Source organism: Dermochelys coriacea, chromosome 6, assembly GCF_009764565.3.
Source record: "Dermochelys coriacea isolate rDerCor1 chromosome 6, rDerCor1.pri.v4, whole genome shotgun sequence".
Lineage (NCBI taxonomy): Eukaryota > Metazoa > Chordata > Testudines > Dermochelyidae > Dermochelys > Dermochelys coriacea.
Window position 1 is genome coordinate 66,849,674 of NC_050073.1, and position 21,657 is coordinate 66,871,330.

General features: G+C 41.6%; 1 protein-coding gene across 1 annotated transcript in view; it reads left to right on the forward strand.

Annotated features, from left to right (window-relative positions):
• The window catches only part of INO80 (INO80 complex ATPase subunit), a 126,829-nt gene that overhangs the window by 89,156 nt on the left and 16,016 nt on the right, over window positions 1–21,657 (forward strand). Inside the window, exons 27-28 of the mRNA XM_038408051.2 lie at window positions 7,406–7,533; window positions 21,014–21,108. Coding sequence (XP_038263979.1) covers window positions 7,406–7,533; window positions 21,014–21,108 — 223 coding nt within the window. The remainder of the gene's footprint in view (window positions 1–7,405; window positions 7,534–21,013; window positions 21,109–21,657) is intronic.

The following is a 21,657-nucleotide window of genomic DNA, read 5'->3' on the forward strand; positions in this document are numbered from 1 at the left end:
TAAGTGCCAGTTAACTAAGAGGGAGGGAGTTTGGGTGCGGGAAGGGGTGCAGGGCTGGGGATTGGGGTGTGGGAGGGGTTGTGAGGTGCGGGCTCTGGGAAGGAGTTTGGTTGTGGGAGGGGGGCTTGGGGCAGTGGGTTGGGGTATGGGAGGGGGTACAGGCAGGTGCCAGATCTGGGGGGCACTCAACTCTGGCGGCTCCCCACAAGTGGCAACCTGTCCCGGTTGCTCCTAGGTGGAGGCGTAGCAGGCAGCTCTGTGCGCTGCCTTTGCCCGCAGGCACCACTCCCGCAGCTCCCATTGGCCATAGTTCCCAACCAATGGGAGCTGTGGAGCTAGCATTCGGGGTGGGGCAGGGGCAGTGCGCGGAGCTGCCTGCCACGCCTCCGCCTAGGAGCAGCTGGGACAGGTTGTGGCTTGCGGGGAGCCGCTCGAGGTGAGCACCTTCTGGATCTGGCACCCCCTCCTGCGCCCCGACTCCGTGCCCTGAGCCCCCTCCCGCACCCAAACTCCCTCCCAGAGCCCGCACTCCGCACCCCCTCCTACGCTGCAACCCCTTGCCAGCCTCCCACCAATCAGACTATAAACCAGAATTTCAATGAAGATCAGAAATGCCAGTTTATAGATCTTTCTGGTTGGTGAAGTGCTGGATAAAACAGCTTTTACTGTAATTTTAATAAGTTAGATTCCCTGCCTGGGGGAGCACCCACCTCCACCTGCCCTGGGGGGGACAGAGACTTATATTACACCAGAAGATGTTTTTCTTTTCCCGAGCCTCAATTTTCCCCATCATTGGGACCTTCTCTCACTAGGGAGATCTCTAAATGGATTTCTGGCTGTATCCTACTCAGCTACTAGCTGTCGCATCTTCCTACCCTATATGGAGTAAATGCTCATTCTACAAGAACACAAGTAACATCAGTGCACTGCTGCAGGGATTATCTCTACTTTACATTTGCAAAGCAGCTACATGGAGTTCCATCCACACAGTCACAAGACATGATGCTCTAGTACAGGACTCCTCTGCTGACGCATCCTTTGGGACAGCAGTTATTCAGATGACTCTGCAACCTGCATCCTCTCACCTTCCTCCTACTTGAGTACTGCTTCTCACCAGTACTTACCCACAGTAGAATACGCCTAGGGACCAGCACTCAAAAAAGAAGTTACTTACCTTATAATAACTGATCCAGAGAATAGAAGGGTATGCTGTCTTCCAGGTGCTAAGATACAGGATGTAGACCTGAGGTTGAAAAGGATCCTAAAGGGAGCAGGAAAGAATCCCCTAATTATCCTTCATGTGGGAACAAACGATACGGCTAGATTCTCGCTGGAAAGTATTAAGGGAGACTATGCTAGGCTGGGGAAGACACTTAAGGAAATCGAGGTTCAGGTGATCTTTAGTGGGATTCTGCCTGTTCCTAGAGAAGGGCAACAAAGGTGTGACAAGATTATGACTATCAACAGATGGCTTAGGCAGTGGTGCTATAAGGAGGGCTTTGGGATGTATGGCCACTGGGAGGCATTCATGGACAGAGGACAGTTCTCTCGGGATGGACTTTATCTGAGTAGGGAAGGAAATAGACTTCTAGGATGGAGGCTGACACAACTGATTTAAGAGAGCTTTAAATTTGGGGGAGATGGTTGGGAGATGTCCAGATAATCTCCACGCCGGATTTTAGCATTGAGAGGGAAGAAAATGAAGTAAGAAAGGATAGTCGTGGGTAGGTGAATGTATATAAGGAGGTAGGGCAGTGTGGATACCAATCTAGTAGGTTATACTGGCTGTAGAATGACCATGCCTAATAGGGTACAGAATGTGAGCAAGGACAAACAGCAAAAATTAAGATGTTTGTACACCAATGCGAGGAGCCTAGGTAACAAAATGGAGGAACTAGAGCTACTGGTGCAGGAAGTGAAACCAGATATTATAGGGATAACAGAAACATGGTGGAATAGTAGTCATGACTGGACTACAGCTGTTGAAGGGTATGTGCTGTTTAGGAAAGATCGAAATAAAGGTAAAGATGGTGGAGTAGCATTGTATATCAATGATGAGGTAGAATGTGAAGAAATAAGAAGCGATGGAATGGATAAGACAGAGTCTGTCTGGGCAAAAATTACATTGGGGAAGAAAACTATTAGAGCCTCCTCTGGAATAGTGCTTGGGGTGTGTTATAGATTCCCGGGATCTAATTTGGATATGGATAGAGCCCTTTTTAATGTTTTTAATGAAGTAAATACTAATGAAAACTGCGTGATCATGGGAGACTTTAACTTCCCAGATATAGACTGGAGGACGAGTGCTAGTAATAATAATAGGGCTCAGATTTTCCTAGATGCGATAGCTGATGGATTCCTTCATCAAGTAGTTGCTGAACCGATTAGAGAGGTTGCCATTATAGATTTGGTTTTGATGAGTAGTGAGGACCTCATAGAAGAAATGGTTGTAGGGGATAATCTTGATTCAAGTAATCATGAGCTAATTCAGTTCAAACTGAACGGAAGGATTAACAAAAATAAATCTGCAACTAGGGTTTTTGATTTCAAAAGGACTGACTTTCAAAAATTAAGGAAATTAGTTAGGGAAGTGGATTGGACTGAAGAACTTATGGATCTAAAGGCAGAGGAGGCCTGGGATTACTTTAAATCAAAGCTGCAGAAGCTAGCGGAAGCCTGCATCTCAAGAAAGGGGAAAAAATTCATAGGCAGGAGTTGTAGACCAAGCTGGGTGAGCAAGCATCTCAAAGAGGTGATTAAGAAAAAGCAGAAAGCATACAGGGAGTGGAAGATCGGAGGGATCAGCAAGGAAAGCTTATTGAGGTCAGAACACGTAGGGATAAAGTGAGACAGGCTAAAAGTCAAGTAGAGTTGGACCTTGCAAAGGGAATTAAAACCAATAGTAAAAAGTTCTGTAGCTATATAAATAAGAAGAAAACAAAGAAAGAAGTGGGACCGCTAAACACTGAGGTTGGAGAGGAGGTCAAGGATAATCTAGGCATGGCCCAATATCTAAACAAATACTTTGCCTCAGTCTTTAATAAGGCTAAAGAGGATCTTAGGGATAATGGTAGCATGACAAATGGGAATGAGGATATGGAGGTAGATATTACCATATCTGAGGTAGAAGCGAAACTGAAACAGCTTAATGGAACTAAATCGGGGGGCCCAGATAATCTTCAGCCAAGAATATTAAAGGAATTGGCATCTGAAATTGCAAGCATATTAGCAAGAATTTTTAATGAATCTGTAAACTCAGGGGTTGTACCGTATGATTGGAGAATTGCTAACATAGTTCCTGTTTTTAAGAAAGGAAAAAAAAGTGATCCGGGTAATTATAGGCCTGTTAGTTTGACATCTGTAGTATGCAAGGTATTGGAAAAAATTTTGAAGGAGAAAGTAATTAAGGACATTGAAGTCAATGGTAAATGAGACAAAATAAAACATGGTTTTACAAAAGATACATCGTGCCAAACCAACCTAATCTCCTTCTTTGAGAAAGTAATAGATTTTTTAGACAAAGGAAATGCAGTGGATCTAATTTACATAGATTTCAGTAAGGCCTTTGATACCGTGCCATATGGCGAATTATTAGTTAAATTGGAAAAGATGGGGATCAATATGAAAATTGAAAGGTGGATAAGGAATTGATTAACAGGGAGACTACAGCGGGTCCTACTGAAAGGTGAACTGTCAGGCTGGAGAGAGGTTACCAGTGGAGTTCCTCAGGGATCAGTTTTGGGACCAGTCTTATTTAATCTTTTTCTTACTAACCTCAGCAAAAAAAGTGGGAGTGTGCTAATAAAGTTTGCGGATGATACAAAGCTGGGAGGTATTGCCAATTTAGAGAGAGACTGGGATATCATACAGGAAGATTTGGATGACCTGTAAAATGGAGTAATAGTAATGGGATGAATTTTAATAGTGAGAAGTGTAAGGTTATGCATTTAGGGATTAATAACAAGAATATTGGTTATAAGCTGGGGACGCATCAATTAGAAGTAACGAAGGAGGAGTATTGGTTGATCATAGGATGACTATGAGCTGCCAATGTGATATGGCCGTGAAAAAAACTAATGCGGTCTTGGGATGCATCAGACGAGGTATTTCCAATAGAGATAAGGAGGTTTTAGTACCGTTATACAAGGCACTGGTGAGATCTCACCTGGAATACTGTGTGCAGTTCTGGTCTTCCATGTTTAAGAAGGAGGAATTCAAACTGGAACAGGTACAGAGAAGGGCTACTAGGATGATCCAAGGAATGGAAAAACCTGTCTTATGAAAGGAGACTCAAAGAGCTTGGTTTGTTTAACCTAACCAAAAGAAGGCTGAGGGGAGATGTGATTGCTCTCTATAAATATATCAGAGGGATAAATACCAGAGAGGGAGAGGAATTATTTAAGCTCAGTACCAATGTGGACACAAGAACAAATGGATATAAACTGGCCATCAGGAAGTTTAGACTTGAAATTAGATGAAGGTTTCTAACCATCAGAGGAATGAAGTTCTGGAACAGCCTTCCAAGGGAAGCAGTGGGGGCAAAAGACCTATCTAGCTTCAAGATTAAACTCAGTAAGTTTATGGAGGAGATATTATGATGGGATAACATGATTTTGGTAATTAATTGATCTTTAAATATTCATGGTAAATAGGTCTAATGGCCTGTGATGGGATGTTAGATGGGGTGGGATCTGAGTTGCTACAGAAAATTCTTTCCTGGGTATCTGGCTAGTGAATCTTGCCCATATGCTCAGGGTTTAGCTGATCACCATATTTGGGGTCGGGAAGGAATTTTCCTCCAGGGCAGATTGGAAGAGGCCCTGGAGGTTTTCCGCCTTTCTCTGTAGCATGGGGCACAGGTCACTTGCTGGATGATTCTCTGCTCCTTGAAGTCTTTAAACCATGATTTGAGGACTTCAGTAGCTCAGACATAGGTGAGAGGTTTTTTGCAGGAGTGGGTGGGTGAGATTCTATGGCGTGCGTTGTGCAGGAGGTCGGACTAGATGATCATAATGGTCTCTTCTGACCTTAGTATCTATGAAACTGGAGGCTCTTTGAGATATGTGGTCCCTATCTGTATTCCACTTTCCACCCTCCTTCACCTCTGCTTCAGATCATTCTTGGATTTGTGGTAGAGAAGGAACTGGAGAGGTGGTTGCTCTGCTCCATTCTTTATACCCTCACTTTGAGGCACGTGGGCCCATGCCTGGACCAACAGACGCTGCTTGCAAGAATTCTCTGACTCTGGGTATATGCCCGGAGTGGAATACAGCTAGGGACCATGCATCTTAAAGAACCTCCAATTACTAAAAGGCAATCACTTACTCTTCTTGGTTACCACATCTCTGGATTCTGTAGTTGGAGGAATCCAGAGAGAAGGTTTGAAATCATTGAAGCAATGAACCACAGTTTGGTGTGTTTAAGTCCTGGGAATGCAAGCACATTTCCATCAAATGACCTCCATGAGCATAAGGGAGGAAGAGATTGATTATTGATTATACACATTGAGAGACCAGCAAAAAAAGAGCATTATGAGAATCTAAACAGGACAAAATGAAGGCATGAACAAAGGTATCTGTGTCAGTAAGAGAGAAGTGTAAAGACCGTGACTGACAGTGTTGGTAATGTGGTAGAAATAAGCCCAGAAGGGGGCATTATGGTCATCTAGTTTGACATCCTGCAAAACAGGGCATAGAATTTAACCCAGTAATTCCTGCATCAAGCTTTTAACTCTGCCTGAGCTAAAGTATATATTTTAGAAAGACATTCAGTCTTGATTTAAAGACTCCAAGACATCCCTTGATAAATTGTTCCAGTGATTGATTACTTACAGTTACAAATTGGTTTTCTAGTCTGAATTTGTCAAGCTGTAGCTTTCCAGTCACTGGATCTTATGCTTTTGTCTGCTCGATTAAAGGGCCCTCCACTGTTAGAAATGTTCTCCCCATATATAGGTACTCATAGATGACTAAATCACCTCTTAGATTTCTCCTGGATAAACAAATAAATTAAGCTTCTAGCATCTCTCACCGTAAGGCAGGTTTTCCAGCTCACTCTGTATAATTGACATGTCCTTATTACTTACCACTAATAATTTTGTGCTAAATGTAGACTTTGTCATAAATGATTTTATATTTTCTTCCATATCATATTATTGATAAACATATTGAATAGCATTTGTCCAAGAACAGATCTTTACAGGACTCTACTAGAAACATTCCCCTTGGATGAGTCCTCATTTATTATTTTTATTATTATTTAGATCTATGAGTTAACCAGTTTCTAATCAATTTAATATGTGCTACCGTGATTTTTTTATATATATTGCTATTTTTAATCAGAATGTTGTGCTGTATTAAGTTAAATGCCTTACAGAAGTCTGTTATGTTAGCTCATCACTTCTGATCTAATCTATACATTGACAAGTCTGCAAAAAAAAAAAAAAAAAAAAGTGGGTGGGTGGGAGCGTACCTGCTACTTAATAGGAAAATATATTCTCAAAATCTCAGGACTCTGCTACAACATGAATTATCTGCAGTTATCACGTTCCATCCTGATTATAAGCCTAGGATTCAGACATCAAAAGGATAAAGTCATCTGTGATCTTTCTAGCTGAGAATTTTTGAGGAAATTTCTCCACCACCCCATTTCCCTCCTCCAGTCTCCTATTCAGTGGTAGTACATTGCTTATGCAAAGAATCTGCAAACAGAAACTCCTTCCTGCCCAAACTGCTGCTGCGGTGCTGAAGGAGAGAGGATATGAAAAATGATATTTAAAGTGTCTTAAAGATTGTAAGCTGGAAACCGCTCTTAAAAACAAAAAGAAAACTAGAAATGCCGGGGGAATCCAGGCAGTGTGTGAAGGATGTTTTGTTTCACAATGAACCAAATTGTTTCCATGTACTGGTAATACTGTTGGTCTTGTGCATGCATCAGTAATATGAATAATATAACCAAACCTCAGAGGATGGCAATAGCAGATGTCCAAAAGACAGAACTTTGTTGTCTGTGTGGTATAACATGAAGAGGTTCCTTATTATACTAGTGTGGACATAGTCCCCCGGTGATGCTAAGAGAGAGGCCTTGCCAGTGGGATGCGGCTATCTAAATAGAACCAAGTCTTATTTGTGTGGACATGATTCCCAGGTTGGGGAGGGATGTAAATATTACTGAGTGGGAGCTCTTATACGCCAGTTCCAGCTCAAACCAGCAAAAGTTACTATAAACAATGAGGTTAGACATGCTGGCCATAAGGGAGCTTGCAACTCCCCAAGTCCCAGTCACTTTAGGAAATGATACTGCAGTTAAACACTACGAAGTTTCAGAAATAAATCCTTTATGTTAGCTTGTTACATGCAGCTGTTTCAGCTTTTTACTCACTTTTTTCTTACCCTCTCCTTTTCAGACAAAGAGAGCCTGATCACAGACAGTGGGAAGCTTTATGCTCTTGACCTTCTGTTGACACGGCTGAAATCTCAAGGACACAGAGTTCTTATTTACTCTCAGATGACACGGATGATTGACTTGCTGGAGGTAGGTGGTGGATTCTGAAGACACTGATTTGAAATCTAGCTCTTTTGATACAATAATTGTAATTTGGATTAGGCAAATATGGCATACAATTATTATAGGGCTACCCAGGAAACACATTCTCATACAGAGGTTTAATGGACATTAATGATGAGTGTAGATGAACTATGAAAGGGGGAAGATAATGGCCAAAGATAAAATTGGAAGTCATGTTGAAATATCTTCAGTCCTTGCCTCAGAAGTGAAATTTCCATTGGATTAGTTTCTTGGATAGGTAAGAAGAACTGTCTTAGAGGAGGTATGGATGAGAACCATGATCATAAACCAGGTGGCCTATTGGTAGAGCTCTTAACTGCCGTGTGGGAAATGAGATCACTTCTCAATACCCTGTCTCTGTGGCTGCAGGGTATACGAGTCCTGCCAAAACAGCACATACATCCCTCGGAAGAAGGGATGCATTGTGTCCATCACTGCCAACCCCTCCCTTTCAATTAAAGATCAGCATTAATAGCTTTTGTGATTTTGCAGTACTCTCCCAGTAGAAAGATAGTGAGCATGCTAGGTATGAAATGGCTTTGAGGTTTCAAAAGACCACTGGAGTGTGTGTGGCTGAGGATGAAGTTTTCACACTGAGTAGTGTGGCTGACAAATATGAAAAACGTATGAGGCAGTGAAATTTCAGTACTGCTGGAACATCAGGGTCCTGTGATCATTGAGGTGGCCTCCCATAAGTGCAGGTGGTGGTTATTAAATAACATTTTATATGCTACAGTATCTCTGCCATCCAGTCAAGACAGCCAGGAAAGTATTTTCAGGATTTAAAAATGTGCAAAGGCTGAATCAACATTGTGTATAGGTCACAAATTCTGGAGTCTACTAGGAATATAGCTGACAAGAGGCTCGGTAGCCATCTGCATGCTGAGTTTTATTTCTATTGCTATGAGATGATCACACATTTCCAAATGACAGAGGGATATAAGGCTGCCTTTCTGGATCTTGGCCAGTTCCCCAGCCTGCTTCTCCTCTTGCAATACTGGACGTAGTTCAGTCTTGTCCCCAGGCATTAAAGGCTGTCCACATCCCAGATTGTACCTCAGAAGTCAAAGAAAGTGGCAATTAAGTGCTCTCATCTTGTCTGTTAGCATTCTAGCTTTTAAATCTTGTTGTGGAGCACCAGTGAGCAAATTTCCCCCCGCGATATCTCCTCTCCCTCAGAAAACCAACATTTTCCAGGGCTCTGTTCCCCAAATAGGTCTACCTGTCAAGATCTTTGTCCTCTTCCTCTATCATGTCAGAGAAGCTTGTGCTGAGCAAACCAAAGCCCAACAAGTGCTCCATTTGCAAGAAAATTCTCTCAGAAACTATGTCAATGCTGCTCTGAGCCCTTTGATCCTCGCTTTACCAAAGGAAGGGACTGGACTGCACATTGGGGTGTTTTCTTCTCCCGGTGGTAGCCAAGACTTCTCCACAAATATTTTTGTAAAATGTAGAACTATCCCCTTTGATGCCGGGGAACAGCAAACCCAGCACTCCTCGCTATAAAGGTGTTCTCAAATGCAAGTCCCATAATTTCCCAGGTCTTTTCAATCCACCTGAAAGAGGAAAAGCTCCAGGGATAAACCTTCTACTTCAAGTGGGTAATTGATTCACTTGTGCAGTAGTCTGGCCTGCTGTCTGACTCTCCTTCTCAATAAGAGGCTCTTAGCTGTTTTGGCATCTACACCTGCATTACTTCTCCCTTTGCATACTGGAGCACTGAGGAACATAGTCTTTGTTTGGAGAATAGAGGGCATTACTTGCCTCCTTAATCCAGAAGGGCGTGGAGGAAGTGTGTATGTGAAAGCTTGGTGTCGGGTTGATGGAGTGTTATGAATCCACCATGCAAAAGCATTTCGGATGTGGGATGAATCAAAATGCGCAAGTTCAATTAGATGCACCAAATTTTTTGTTCTATGAGTGCATATGTGGTAACAGGAACATGCACATTTATTCTCTTTACCCACCTTTGCCTGTCAGCTCTCTTCTAATTAGTGGACATGATAATGAAATAGGCAAGGTTTAGTTTTCTGAAGACTTAGAAGGTGTAATACTCATATGTGTCACTATTTTGTCCTCTACCAATAACTATGCAGATAGGTAGAGCAGTGGGCTGGTGTGTGAATGTGGAATTCCATGGACTATGATGTGCTCTCCCAGCATGGGTGTGGCTTCATTGACAGTTACTCATCAGAGAAGATGATTATTTTTTCAGTGTTCCAGCCCACGTGTTAGGGAGCGGATATTTATGGTTCAGAAAAACTATTGAAAAAATGAATGATGATGTAAAGATACATAAAACATTGGGCTTCTCAGCCTTGATTGTGTCTGTAAATGTAAATTACAGTTAAATAGAGGGTTCTGCACTTCACATCAGTGTAGTAAAAGTCAAGTGCCCTTATTAAAACAGTTTTGTAACAGTGGTGTCTTTGCTGCTAGTGAAAGAAAAAGCTTAATAAACTTACAGAAATATACTTTGGTTAAAGCAGGAGCTGAGAATCAGTTGTGGATACTATTCCTAGTTCTATAACTGATTTGCTCTGTGACCGTAAGCAAGTAACTTGTCTAAGCTTGTCTGTAAGTTTAGATGACAGGGTGGTAAAAAATGTTTGACTTCTTTATACTACAGCTTCTACACTACAGCTCTACCACCAGTAGAAAATTGTGTCCAGTTTTTCCTAAGGATGTAGATGTACCCTTAGTACTTTAAGTTCCCTATCTACAAAGATGTGGAAAACACTTACCTACTGTGGTTAGATGTTCGGCTGCATGTGTGTGTGTGTTCTCCCTGTGTGCTGCCCCAGCTCTGCACAGACAGCCGACACATCAGACCTTGAGCAAACTGCCCAATGACCACGAGCCCTTAAAGTATGAAGGTACCAGGCCAGGTTTATTGTTGACAAAGCATGGTAATAGCACCTGGCAGACTCTATGAGGATACTAAGATATGTATGCCCATGACAATGGACTAGCTCAATGAATGGCGGGACTTTCCATTTCCCCCCTTGGCTGGACAAAGATACTCCCTCTGACATACATCTTTATTTCCTGAAATAAACAAGTTAGTATTACTTCCCCCGATATGGTGGCTAGTTATCGCCTTGTATATGTTGGTTTGATCAAAACATCTTTATTACATACTGTTATCCTGACCTTATCTTTTAGAAGGAGTCAGTGTGTTCTTGTTATCCTTGGAGAATGTTTTTGTACCATCCTTAATATCAGGATGTTCTGGTACTACTTAATACTGAGATGTGTTTGCGTGAGTATTCTGTGCTTAGCACTTCTGAGGAATGTGTATTTTTGCAATATTAGCCCTGTTCTTGCCAGATTCTGTGAGCATGTCCTGCCTCATACCAGGCTTCTAATACAAGAGCTTAAGTCTTCCTACTACACCTACCTCTTAGAGGGGTTCGAAGACTTATTTAATGTTTACACAGCACTTTGGAACTGTTAAATATTCTGTATCTGCTGCTGCTTACTTATTGTTGTTTATTAAATGTTTGAAAAATGCTTGGATATTCTTGGATGAAAGGCACTACAGAAGTACAACATAGTGTTAATAATAGTAGTAGTTTATTGCTGCTTCTCTGGTTCACTAAATATTGCAAAATAATATTTTGACAAAGATAAAAGATAAGATGAAATTAAAGAATATATCAATCAAGAAAGTTTCAAGACGGATAACCATAATTAAAGTGCAAATATAGTATTCAACATACTTAAAAAGAAAAGAAAAAAAAGTGTGTATGCAGTGGATAAATAATGCAGATCTGATGAGTCCTCCTAGCTCATATTTTTAATGTTCTGTTTATTTCAAAAGCATAAAGCTAATTACAGGTAATATCCACAATAAACAGTGGCTAAAGCGCTTAAATGTTAATTTGACATGTAACCAGAGCAGATATAGCAATTATAGAAACTAATGAAATCTTAAAGAAAAAATAACCTACCCCCAACCAAAGTTTTTGCCCCAAAGGAGAAGTGCCAGAGACTCCATGAAGTCCTCTAAGGGACTTCACTATTACTATTGATTTTACATGGAAAGACTCAAATACTGCAGTGATAGATGGTAGTATAAAACCCAAGATAGATAAATAGCAATTATGTGAAGTGGTGCCGCTAATTTAAAGTGAATAACTCCCTGTGTAGACAATCTCTAAGTCCAATACCTAAGCACAATGGAGCACTACTTTAGCAGGCTAGTAGAACACCCTGTTGTATCTAGTTAGTACAGGTTTTATCGTAAACTGAGTTCCCTGACTTATGTGGGATCATTTTAGAAAATAAATGTTCTTTCAGTGGCATTTTTGCTCTCTGTATATTGACAGATTCTGCATATAAACATAATGGCTTTGTCTACACTACGAGCTGGGGTGTGATTCCTAGCTCGTTTACACATAGTCATGCTAGCTTGATGAGAACTAGTGGAAGTATAAATAGTGAAGCTGTGATAGCACAGGCAATGGCAGCCATGTTAAGTACATACCCACACAATTCAGGCAGGCTTGTACTCAGCATGGCTAAACCGTGCTGCTACTGTCTGTGCTACTTGCAGTTAGCACTTGTATGTGTACTCGAGCTGGGATTCATCCCTCACTCATAATGTAGACATAGCCAATGTAGTAATTTTAAACCATGTTATCATGTTCATGACATACGAATGTGGGTCACTGCTGTATATGTACAGCTTTCATACTGATAGAGGAATCCACCAGCAGTTCTACAGTCTTTGGACTGTGACTCACAGGTTGGCTGAGAGTCCAATCAGCAGCTAAGGCTTCTGGGTATGAGTAACATTTCTTCCTAAGGATACAACTAAAGTCTTGTTCAGAAGGGCCTAGTTTTAGCAGGAGGGAGGTTTTGCTAGCTACTTATTTTCCTCTGTTTTTCTAGGGCTGTCAATTAATCACAGTTAATTCACGCGATTAACTCAAAAAAATTAATAGCAATTAATTGCAGTTTTAATTGCACTGTTAAACAATAGAATACCAATTGAAATGTATTCAATATTTTGGATGTTTTTCTACATTTTCTTATATATTGTATTCTGTGTTGTAATTGAAATCAAATTGTATATTATTTTTATTACAAATATTTGCACTGTAAAATGATAAACAAAAGAAATAGTATTTTTCAGTTCACCTCATACAAGTACTGTAGTGCATTCTCTTTGTTGTGAAAGTGCAATTTACAAATATAGATTTTTTTTAAAAAAATATTTGTTACATAACTGCACTCAAAAACAAAACAATGTAAAACTTCAGAGCGTACAAGTCCACTCAGTTCTATTTCTTGGTCAGCCAGTCACTAAGACAAGTTTGTTTGCATTTACAGGAGATAATGCTGCCCTCTTCTTATTTACAGTGTCACCAGAAACTGAGAACAGGCATTTTCATGACACTTTTGTAGCCAGCACTGCAAGGTATTTACGTGCCAGATGTGCTAAACATTCGTATGCCCCTTCATGCTTCTGCCACCATTCCAGAGGACATGCTGATGATGCTTGTTTAAAAAAAAAAAAAAAAAAAAAAGTTAATTAAATTTGTGACTGAACTCCTTGGGGGAGAATTGTATGTCCCCTGCTCTGTTTTACCCACATTCTGCCATATATTTCATGTTATAGAAGTTTTGGATGATGGCCCAGCACATGTTGTTCGTTTTAAGGACATTTTCACTGCAGATTTCACAAAATGCAAAGAAGGTACCAATGTGAGATTTCTAAAGATAGCTACAGCATTCGACCCAAGGTTTAAGAATCTGAAGTGCCTTCCAAAATCTGAGAGAGACAAGCTGTGGAGCATGTTTTCAGAAGTCTTAAAAGAGCAACACTCAGGTGCAGAAACTACAGAACCCAAATAACCAAAAAAGAAAATCAATCTTCTGCTGGTGGTATCTGACTCAGATAATGAAAAGGAGCATGCGTCAGTCCGCACTGCTTTGGATGGTTATCAAGCAGAACCCGTCATGAGTATGGACGCATGTCTACTGGAATGGTGGTTGAAGCATGAAGGGACATATGAATCTTTAGCACATCTGTTATGTAAATATCTTGCGATGCCGGCTACAGCAGTGCCATCAGAACACCTGTTCTCACTTTCAAGTAACATTGTAAACAAGAGGGTGGGTAGCATTATCTCCTGCAAATGTAAACAAACTTGTTTGTCTGAGCGATTGGCTGAACAAGAAGTAGGACTAAGTGGACTTGCAGGCTCTAAAATTTTACATTGTTTTATTTTTGTATTCAGGGTTTTTTTGTACATAATTCTACATTTGTAAGTTCAGTTTTCATGATAAAGAGATTGCATTACATTATTTGTATTAGGTGAATTGAAAAATACTATTTCTTTTGTTTTGTTTTTAAAGTGCAAATACTTGTAACAAAAAATAAATACAAAGTGAGTACTGTACACTTTGTATTGTAATTGAAATCAATATATTTGAAAATGTAGAAAACATCCAAAAATATTTAAATAAATGGTACTCTATTATTATTTAACAGTGCGATTAATCATGATTCATATTTTTAATCACTTGACTGCCCTAGTTATTTCTTAATCCATTGATAAACATTGACTCCCACAACTGCCTATAGAAAAAATAGAGGTATGACTTGAGAGCCCAGACACTGGGTGTGTTCTAATAGATTTAGTGAGGAGCGTGCAACATATGCTCAGCCAAGAAGCTGTAGGGCATTTTTGACAGCCTGCTTAAATTGGCTTTTAGCTCCTCTTCTTTCTCCCCCACTTTCCTGTCCTGTGCGGTGGGCATTGATATTTGTGCGGTGGTGTTTGATAACATCTGCTGAAAGGGAGGGGTGGAATGTTTAGGAATGTGGAAGGGCATTTTTGTTTCTGACAACACCAAATAGGGATTGCAAAGCCAAGTTGTTCACATTAAATAAGGAAGGAGTGTGAAGCACGGTTACTTAATAATAGAGACAGGTATGTATAGATTCTCCTTGCAGGAGTCTCCATGAGAAAAAGAAGCTTAAATCTACCTATAGCCTTGGCATTAGAGAAGAAGCATTATTAGAGTGAGTCTGCAAATTTTCCTCAGCACTTCACAGCTTGCTTTTCCATGGGACCCAGTCACAGGCACCAACTTTCCAAAGAGCTGGGGGTCAGCACTCCCCGGCTCTTTGGAAAGTCAGCACCTGTGACTTCTCTGCCTCAAGCCCTGCCCCCACTCCATCCCTTCCCCCAAGGCCCCACCCCTGTCCCACCTGTTCCCGCCCCCACTTAGGGTGACCAGATAGCAAGTGTGAAAAATCAGGACAGAGGGTGGGGGTTAATAGGCGCCTATATAAGAAAAAGCCCCGAATGTCTGGACTGTCTCTATAAAATCAGAACATCTGGTCACTCTATCCCTGTTCCATCCCTACCCCCTCTCTTCCTGCCCAGTTCCACCCCCTCTCCCAAGCATGCCACATCCTCGCTCCTCCCTCCCAGCCTCCTGCACACCATGAAACAGCTGTTTGGGGTGGGCAGGAAGCACGGGGAGGGAGAGGAGGTGCTAATCTGTGGGACCGCTAGGGGGGGTGGGAGGCACTGGGGGAAGTGGGGAAGGACTGATGGGGGGCTGTCGGTGGGTACTGAACACCCACCATTTTCCCCCCGTGGGAACTCCAGCCCCAGAGCACCCACAGAGTCAGCACCTATGGGACCAGTAATGGCTGTAGTGGGGAAGGGAAGAAACAAGAGAGCACAGAACAGGAAAGGATAGGCAACACTTTTATAGGCAGGGAGAATATAGTGGGGACTATCAGTATCTGCCCTTTATGTACAATAAAAACTAAAAGTTATAGTCAGTTAAATTACTTGCTTTAGAAATCCAAAACTTAGTAGCCAGTTAATATATAGCATTATAACTTCTGAGTATGGAAAACAGCACCCTGTGCAGCTCAATTCCAGTTCTCAAACTGTGGGTCAGGACCCCAAAGTGGGTTGTAACCCCATTTTAATGGGGTCGCCAGGACTGGCGTTAGACTTACTGGGGCCCAGGGCTGAAGCCTGAGCCTCACCGACTAGGGCAGAAGGCGAAGTCCTATGGCTTCAGCCCTGGGTAGCAGGGCTCAGGTTATAGGTCCCCTGCCTGGGGCTGAAGCCCTTGGCTTTGACTTTAGTCCTGGCCCACCAGCCTGGGGCAGTGGGGCTCGGGCAGGCTCAGGCTTCAGTCTGCCCTCCTGAAGTCGTGTAGTAATTTTTGTTGTCAGAAGAGGGTCACGGTGTAAATGAAGTTTTGAAAACCCCTGATTTATAAGGAATAAAATGTCTCGGAATATAACCCAGAATCCCACTGTACTGTAATCTAGGTGGAAATCCATAGGTGTAAGTGGGATTTGTAAGCAGAAAACACGAGACATTTTTCAGTATTCCTCTCACTCCTCAGCTATCTGCCATCAGAAAAGCCTACTGTGGGCAGCGGGTTGGTGTGTGTGTGATTTGTTGCTGCATTAGATCTAGCTTGTTCTGCATTTTTGGCATTTTTATGTTTTGTTTAAATCAGTTTGCTTGAGAAGTATCTAAAAGTTTCTCTAATATCCTGATGTCCCTGGAGGTCCCAGTGGATAGAGGGGAGGAGGAGATGGAAGTGGCTTGACTTCTTTGTTGCTTCAGTGAACAGACTTTCTGCAACCAGAATTGTTTTAAATATTTTCCTGGATTAATACCCTTGCGATCATGCTGACCTTGTGGCTAAACAAGATTAGCAGGAGGATTTTCAAGTGGGTTTAATATAGGTATCCCCATAGGATTAGTCACCAGCTTCTGTTTTACTATAAAAAAAACAAAATATACCAGTCTGTACTTGGTTAAAGAGATTGAGTGACCATTTGGTAAGTATCGCAGTGTACTCCTTGGACCCTTTGGTATAGTTGCTGTATTTGCCTTGTCTTGTTTCAGCTGGGCTACTCTGCTCAGTATTGTTGTGACTTTCTGAATCATTATATGGGTCTTGGTGTGGAATGCTGATTTTCTTCATCACTATTGTGCTTTTTTAGATCTCCATTTTAGGGGAGCTTGAATACTTGATTGTCATTAGGCCCCTCCCTCAGTCACAATAGAGGAGCTGGTGTATTAGTTTATAACTACCATTTAGTTTTGTATAGTTTCTTTGCGTTAGAATTATCTCCTAAGTGATTTGCAGTCTGTTGCTATGTTCAGATGTTTACCCAAAATACAAAATTCAGGGGAGCACCAGGGACACCAAATGAGGTATGGGTGAAGTGAGAATAAAAAGATTTTAGAAAAAAGTGGTTTGTTAAATTTGTGTATTTGAAATGATGAGATTATTGAATAAAATGTAATTAATAGAAAAGGGTGTTTAATAGAGACATTGTTAGCATAGCTAGACGTTCTCCTTCCAGTGCTGATCCCTATGTGTATTCCAGTTTGGATGTGCATGCACTCCATGTGCCTCAGAACAGAGAATTCTTGCAAGTAGTGTCCATTGGTCCACACCAGCACCACTGCTCTCTTCAGCTCCTCACCAAGAGTATAAGGGGCAGGGAAGACTGACTACCTCTCCATTTCCTTCTTAGAATCATAGAATCATAGAATCATAGAATATCAGGGTTGGAAGGGACCCCAGAAGGTCATCTAGTCCAACCCCCTGCTCAAAGCAGGACCAAGTCCCAGTTAAATCATCCTAGCCAGGGCTTTGTCAAGCCTGACCTTAAAAACCTCTAAGGAAGGAGATTCTACCACCTCCCTAGGTAACGCATTCCAGTGTTTCACCACCCTCTTAGTGAAAAAGTTTTTCCTAATATCCAATCTAAACCTCCCCCATTGCAACTTGAGACCATTACTCCTCGTTCTGTCATCTGCTACCATTGAGAACAGTCTAGAGCCATCCTCTTTGAAACCCCCTTTCAGGTAGTTGAAAGCAGCTATCAAATCCCCCCTCATTCTTCTCTTCTGCAGACTAAACAATCCCAGCTCCCTCAGCCTCTCCTCATAAGTCATGTGCTCTAGACCCCTAATCATTTTTGTTGCCCTTCGCTGTACTCTTTCCAATTTATCCACATCCTTCTTGTAGTGTGGGGCCCAAAACTGGACACAGTACTCCAGATGAGGCCTCACCAGTGTCGAATAGAGGGGAACGATCACGTCCCTCGATCTGCTTGCTATGCCCCTACTTATACATCCCAAAATGCCATTGGCCTTCTTGGCAACAAGGGCACACTGCTGACTCATATCCAGCTTCTCGTCCACTGTCACCCCTAGGTCCTTTTCCGCAGAACTGCTGCCGAGCCATTCGGTCCCTAGTCTGTAGCGGTGCATTGGATTCTTCCATCCTAAGTGCAGGACCCTGCACTTATCCTTATTGAACCTCATTAGATTTCTTTTGGCCCAATCTTCCAATTTGTCTAGGTCCTTCTGTATCCTATCCCTCCCCTCCAGCGTATCTACCACTCCTCCCAGTTTAGTATCATCCGCAAATTTGCTGAGAGTGCAATCCACACCATCCTCCAGATCATTTATGAAGATATTGAACAAAACGGGCCCCAGGACCGACCCCTGGGGCACTCCACTTGACACCGGCTGCCAACTAGACATGGAGCCATTGATCACTACCCGTTGAGCCCGACAATCTAGCCAGCTTTCTACCCACCTTATAGTGCATTCATCCGGCCCATACTTCCTTAACTTGCTGACAAGAATGCTGTGGGAGACCGTGTCAAAAGCTTTGCTAAAGTCAAGAAACAATACATCCACTGCTTTCCCTTCATCCACAGAACCAGTAATCTCATCATAAAAGGCGATTAGATTAGTCAGGCATGACCTTCCCTTGGTGAATCCATGCTGACTGTTCCTGATCACTTTCCTCTCCTCTAAGTGCTTCAGGATTGATTCTTTGAGGACCTGCTCCATGATTTTTCCAGGGACTGAGGTGAGGCTGACTGGCCTGTAGTTCCCAGGATCCTCCTTCTTCCCTTTTTTAAAGATGGGCACTACATTAGCCTTTTTCCAGTCATCCGGGACTTCCCCCGTTCGCCACGAGTTTTCAAAGATAATGGCCAAGGGCTCTGCAATCACAGCCGCCAATTCCTTCAGCACTCTCAGATGCAAATCGTCCGGCCCCATGGACTTGTGCACGTCCAGCTTTTCTAAATAGTCCCTAACCACCTCTATCTCTACAGAGGGCTGGCCATCTCTTCCCCATTTTGTGTTGCCCAGCACAGCAGTCTGGGAGCTGACCTTGTTAGTGAAAACAGAGGCAAAAAAAAGCATTGAGTACATTAGCTTTTTCCACATCCTCTGTCACTAGCTTGCCTCCCTCATTCAGTAAGGGGCCCACACTTTCCTTGGCTTTCTTCTTGTTGCCAACATACCTGAAGAAACCCTTCTTGTTACTCTTGACATCTCTTGCTAGCTGCAGGTGCGATTCAGTTAAATCTGAGAAGCTCACACCGTCCATTTAATAAAATCTCCCATCTGGGAGACCAATACATACTGCTGTGGTCGAAGTGTCTGCATAATGAGATAGATTACCCAAAATCTAGACCTTTGTAAAAAGAATCACAGCAATCCACTGTTAATGATACCACTTTGCCTTCAAATTCTGAGTCTGGACGTCTCTTGCATAGATATCGTGCCATGGACAAGGCTCCAAGAGACCTACAGAAATTCCTGCTAGGGATCTGAAACTCCTTATCTGACATGATGCAGAGGCAATGTTGTCTCCTTTTGATGCATACTTCAAGCATAGACCAGGTCATATTGAAAGACACTCCCTGTTTTGGCTACTGGACCCTCAAATATTGATGTCTAATGCAAGTCTCAAGATGGGGAGAGCAATTACATTTTATAGCTCAGGGAGTATGGGATCCAAGTTAAAGAAAGAATCTGTTTATGTTAAGGGTAGGGAAGCTGGTACTTCTAAGGGTAAAGTGCCAGCTTCAAGGGAGTATACTTCCTAGCACAGTCAGACAGCACTACAACTACGGCATATCTAACTGAGAGTGGAAGTGGGACAAGTGTTTTGAATGTGATTTTTTTTCATTATTAATTAATTCATCTAAATGTTTCTATAGCTTTTGAAGTGCTTTTCTAATGAGAAAGTGAGGGGGCATGATTTAAACCGAGTTTCCTAGCAACAAAGCTAAACTGCCTCTGAGGATCTTTACAGATCAAGGCATGGCATATTACTCTGATTGGTCCAGAAGTTAACACTAGAAAAGAAGTTTAGATACCAAATTTTCCAGTCAGAGTTAAGAAGGTGAGTGTTCACCTTGCTTTTCATAAAGCTGCAAGACAGTCATCTAGCAAAAAGTGAGGTTTTTCCAGGCATTGATTAGAGAGAGAGAGATGAATAAAGAGCAGAGGTGTCTTCACCAGGGTTAAACAAGAGAACTCTGAATGTCATAAGGAAAAAACAAACCAACAAAGGAAAACCCTAATATTGCACTGAGAGATGAGACAGTACAGTGGGAACGGAATGAAAGTGATGAATAGGGGGCTAGTGAACACAGCTTGGTGGGCTGGATAAAGTGCTCGTTTTGGTAGAGGAGTTGCACCATGAATGGCAACCAAGACACATGTAGAGCTAGGGTGAGAGCCAAAGATATAAGCAAAATCTTCAAGATATTTGAAGAAGTTGCTATAATCAGGATGATGAGGGAAAAGAGCCACACTGTGAACAGTAAGAGGCCATGAACAAATGGAAGGCTGTTGCTATATTCTAGTTAGTTTCAAAAGCTGTTTAGCAGATTGTGTATGTGGGGGAGGAGTAAATACTGAGAAAGCTGGGTGAACACAACTTTCTCAGATACGTATCTAGGAGGAAGATAATAGGCAGTAACTGGAAAGTGAGTTAAGATCTAACTGTTAGATGTTGGTGGCTACCTGAAGTCAATCTTTGTTTTTCAAGGCACCACTCAACTAGTTCAGAACCAGCAGGTTTTACGCATAACGTTGGGGATATCTTGGTCTAATGAGAGCGTGGTCATTTAAAGACATACTGTCGGCTCAAAATTTCGTCCAAACATTAGATTTAGTAATAACAAGTTTTTACCAAACCATAAGACCAGACCTTGTTCATGATCCTTTTCTCTCTAAAAAACGAATGCATTGGAAACTTTTTTTTCCTGAATAAACAGATACTTTTAGGCAGTGTCCGTTACCAAACCAATATGATCCTGAAAATGAAATGGTAATGAACAAAAGTTAAAGCTAACTTCATTTGTCATTGCTCAACTTGAGTGAAATGCAGAAAATAAACAAATGGTACAAGTGGCAAAAAGTAAATTGGATTTTTAAATATCAGTTTTAATCATTTTAAGATTTTTTTTTAAGTTGATAGTGTCCCTGTACCAGGCATATTCTGAATTTTTTTTTTAATCTTTTCATTGGTATAACTTTCACCGTTGGTGTCTTCTGTTTGAGGAGTCAGGATTAAATGACTTCATGACACTGACTCAATATTTTTTTTCCGTGCTTTGCAGGAGTACATGGTTTACAGGAAACATACCTACATGAGATTGGATGGTTCTTCAAAGATCTCTGAGAGAAGGGACATGGTAGCTGACTTTCAGAACAGGTAATCTATTTATAAAAGCAATGGATTACGCATTTGAGAAATGTTAAGTAAACTAAGTCACTGTCTCAAAAGGCTTACATACTAAATAGAAAATGTATATATGGAGGGAAAGGGATGAGAGTAATGGAAATCAGTCTGATTGACCAGTGAAGTTTAGCTAACATCATGGAAGTTCCATGCTTTTTATTTTTGTCTCTTTTTTTTTGTTTTTGTTTTTAATTTCAAGTTAAACCTGATTAACTGAAAGTCTCACTGAACATGTGATGCCTTCAGATACATGGCATTAACCAGGATTTCTAATCCTGTGGTGCTTAGGAGCTCCACAGGGCTGAAGCTAAGATGCTGTGAAATAGAGTAGCACAAAGCAACTCTCCAGTACAAGAAAATCTGTCCTTACTTGTCTTGAATATGGCCTTGTCTATAGAGAATCCCAGTGGGAATGAAATGTGGTATGTGGAGTACTATATATTCTGTGGAGTGACATTCTGAGAGTTAAATTGAAATCACAGATGTGATTTTGAGCTTTCAAAATAGGCCTCATTCTCTTAA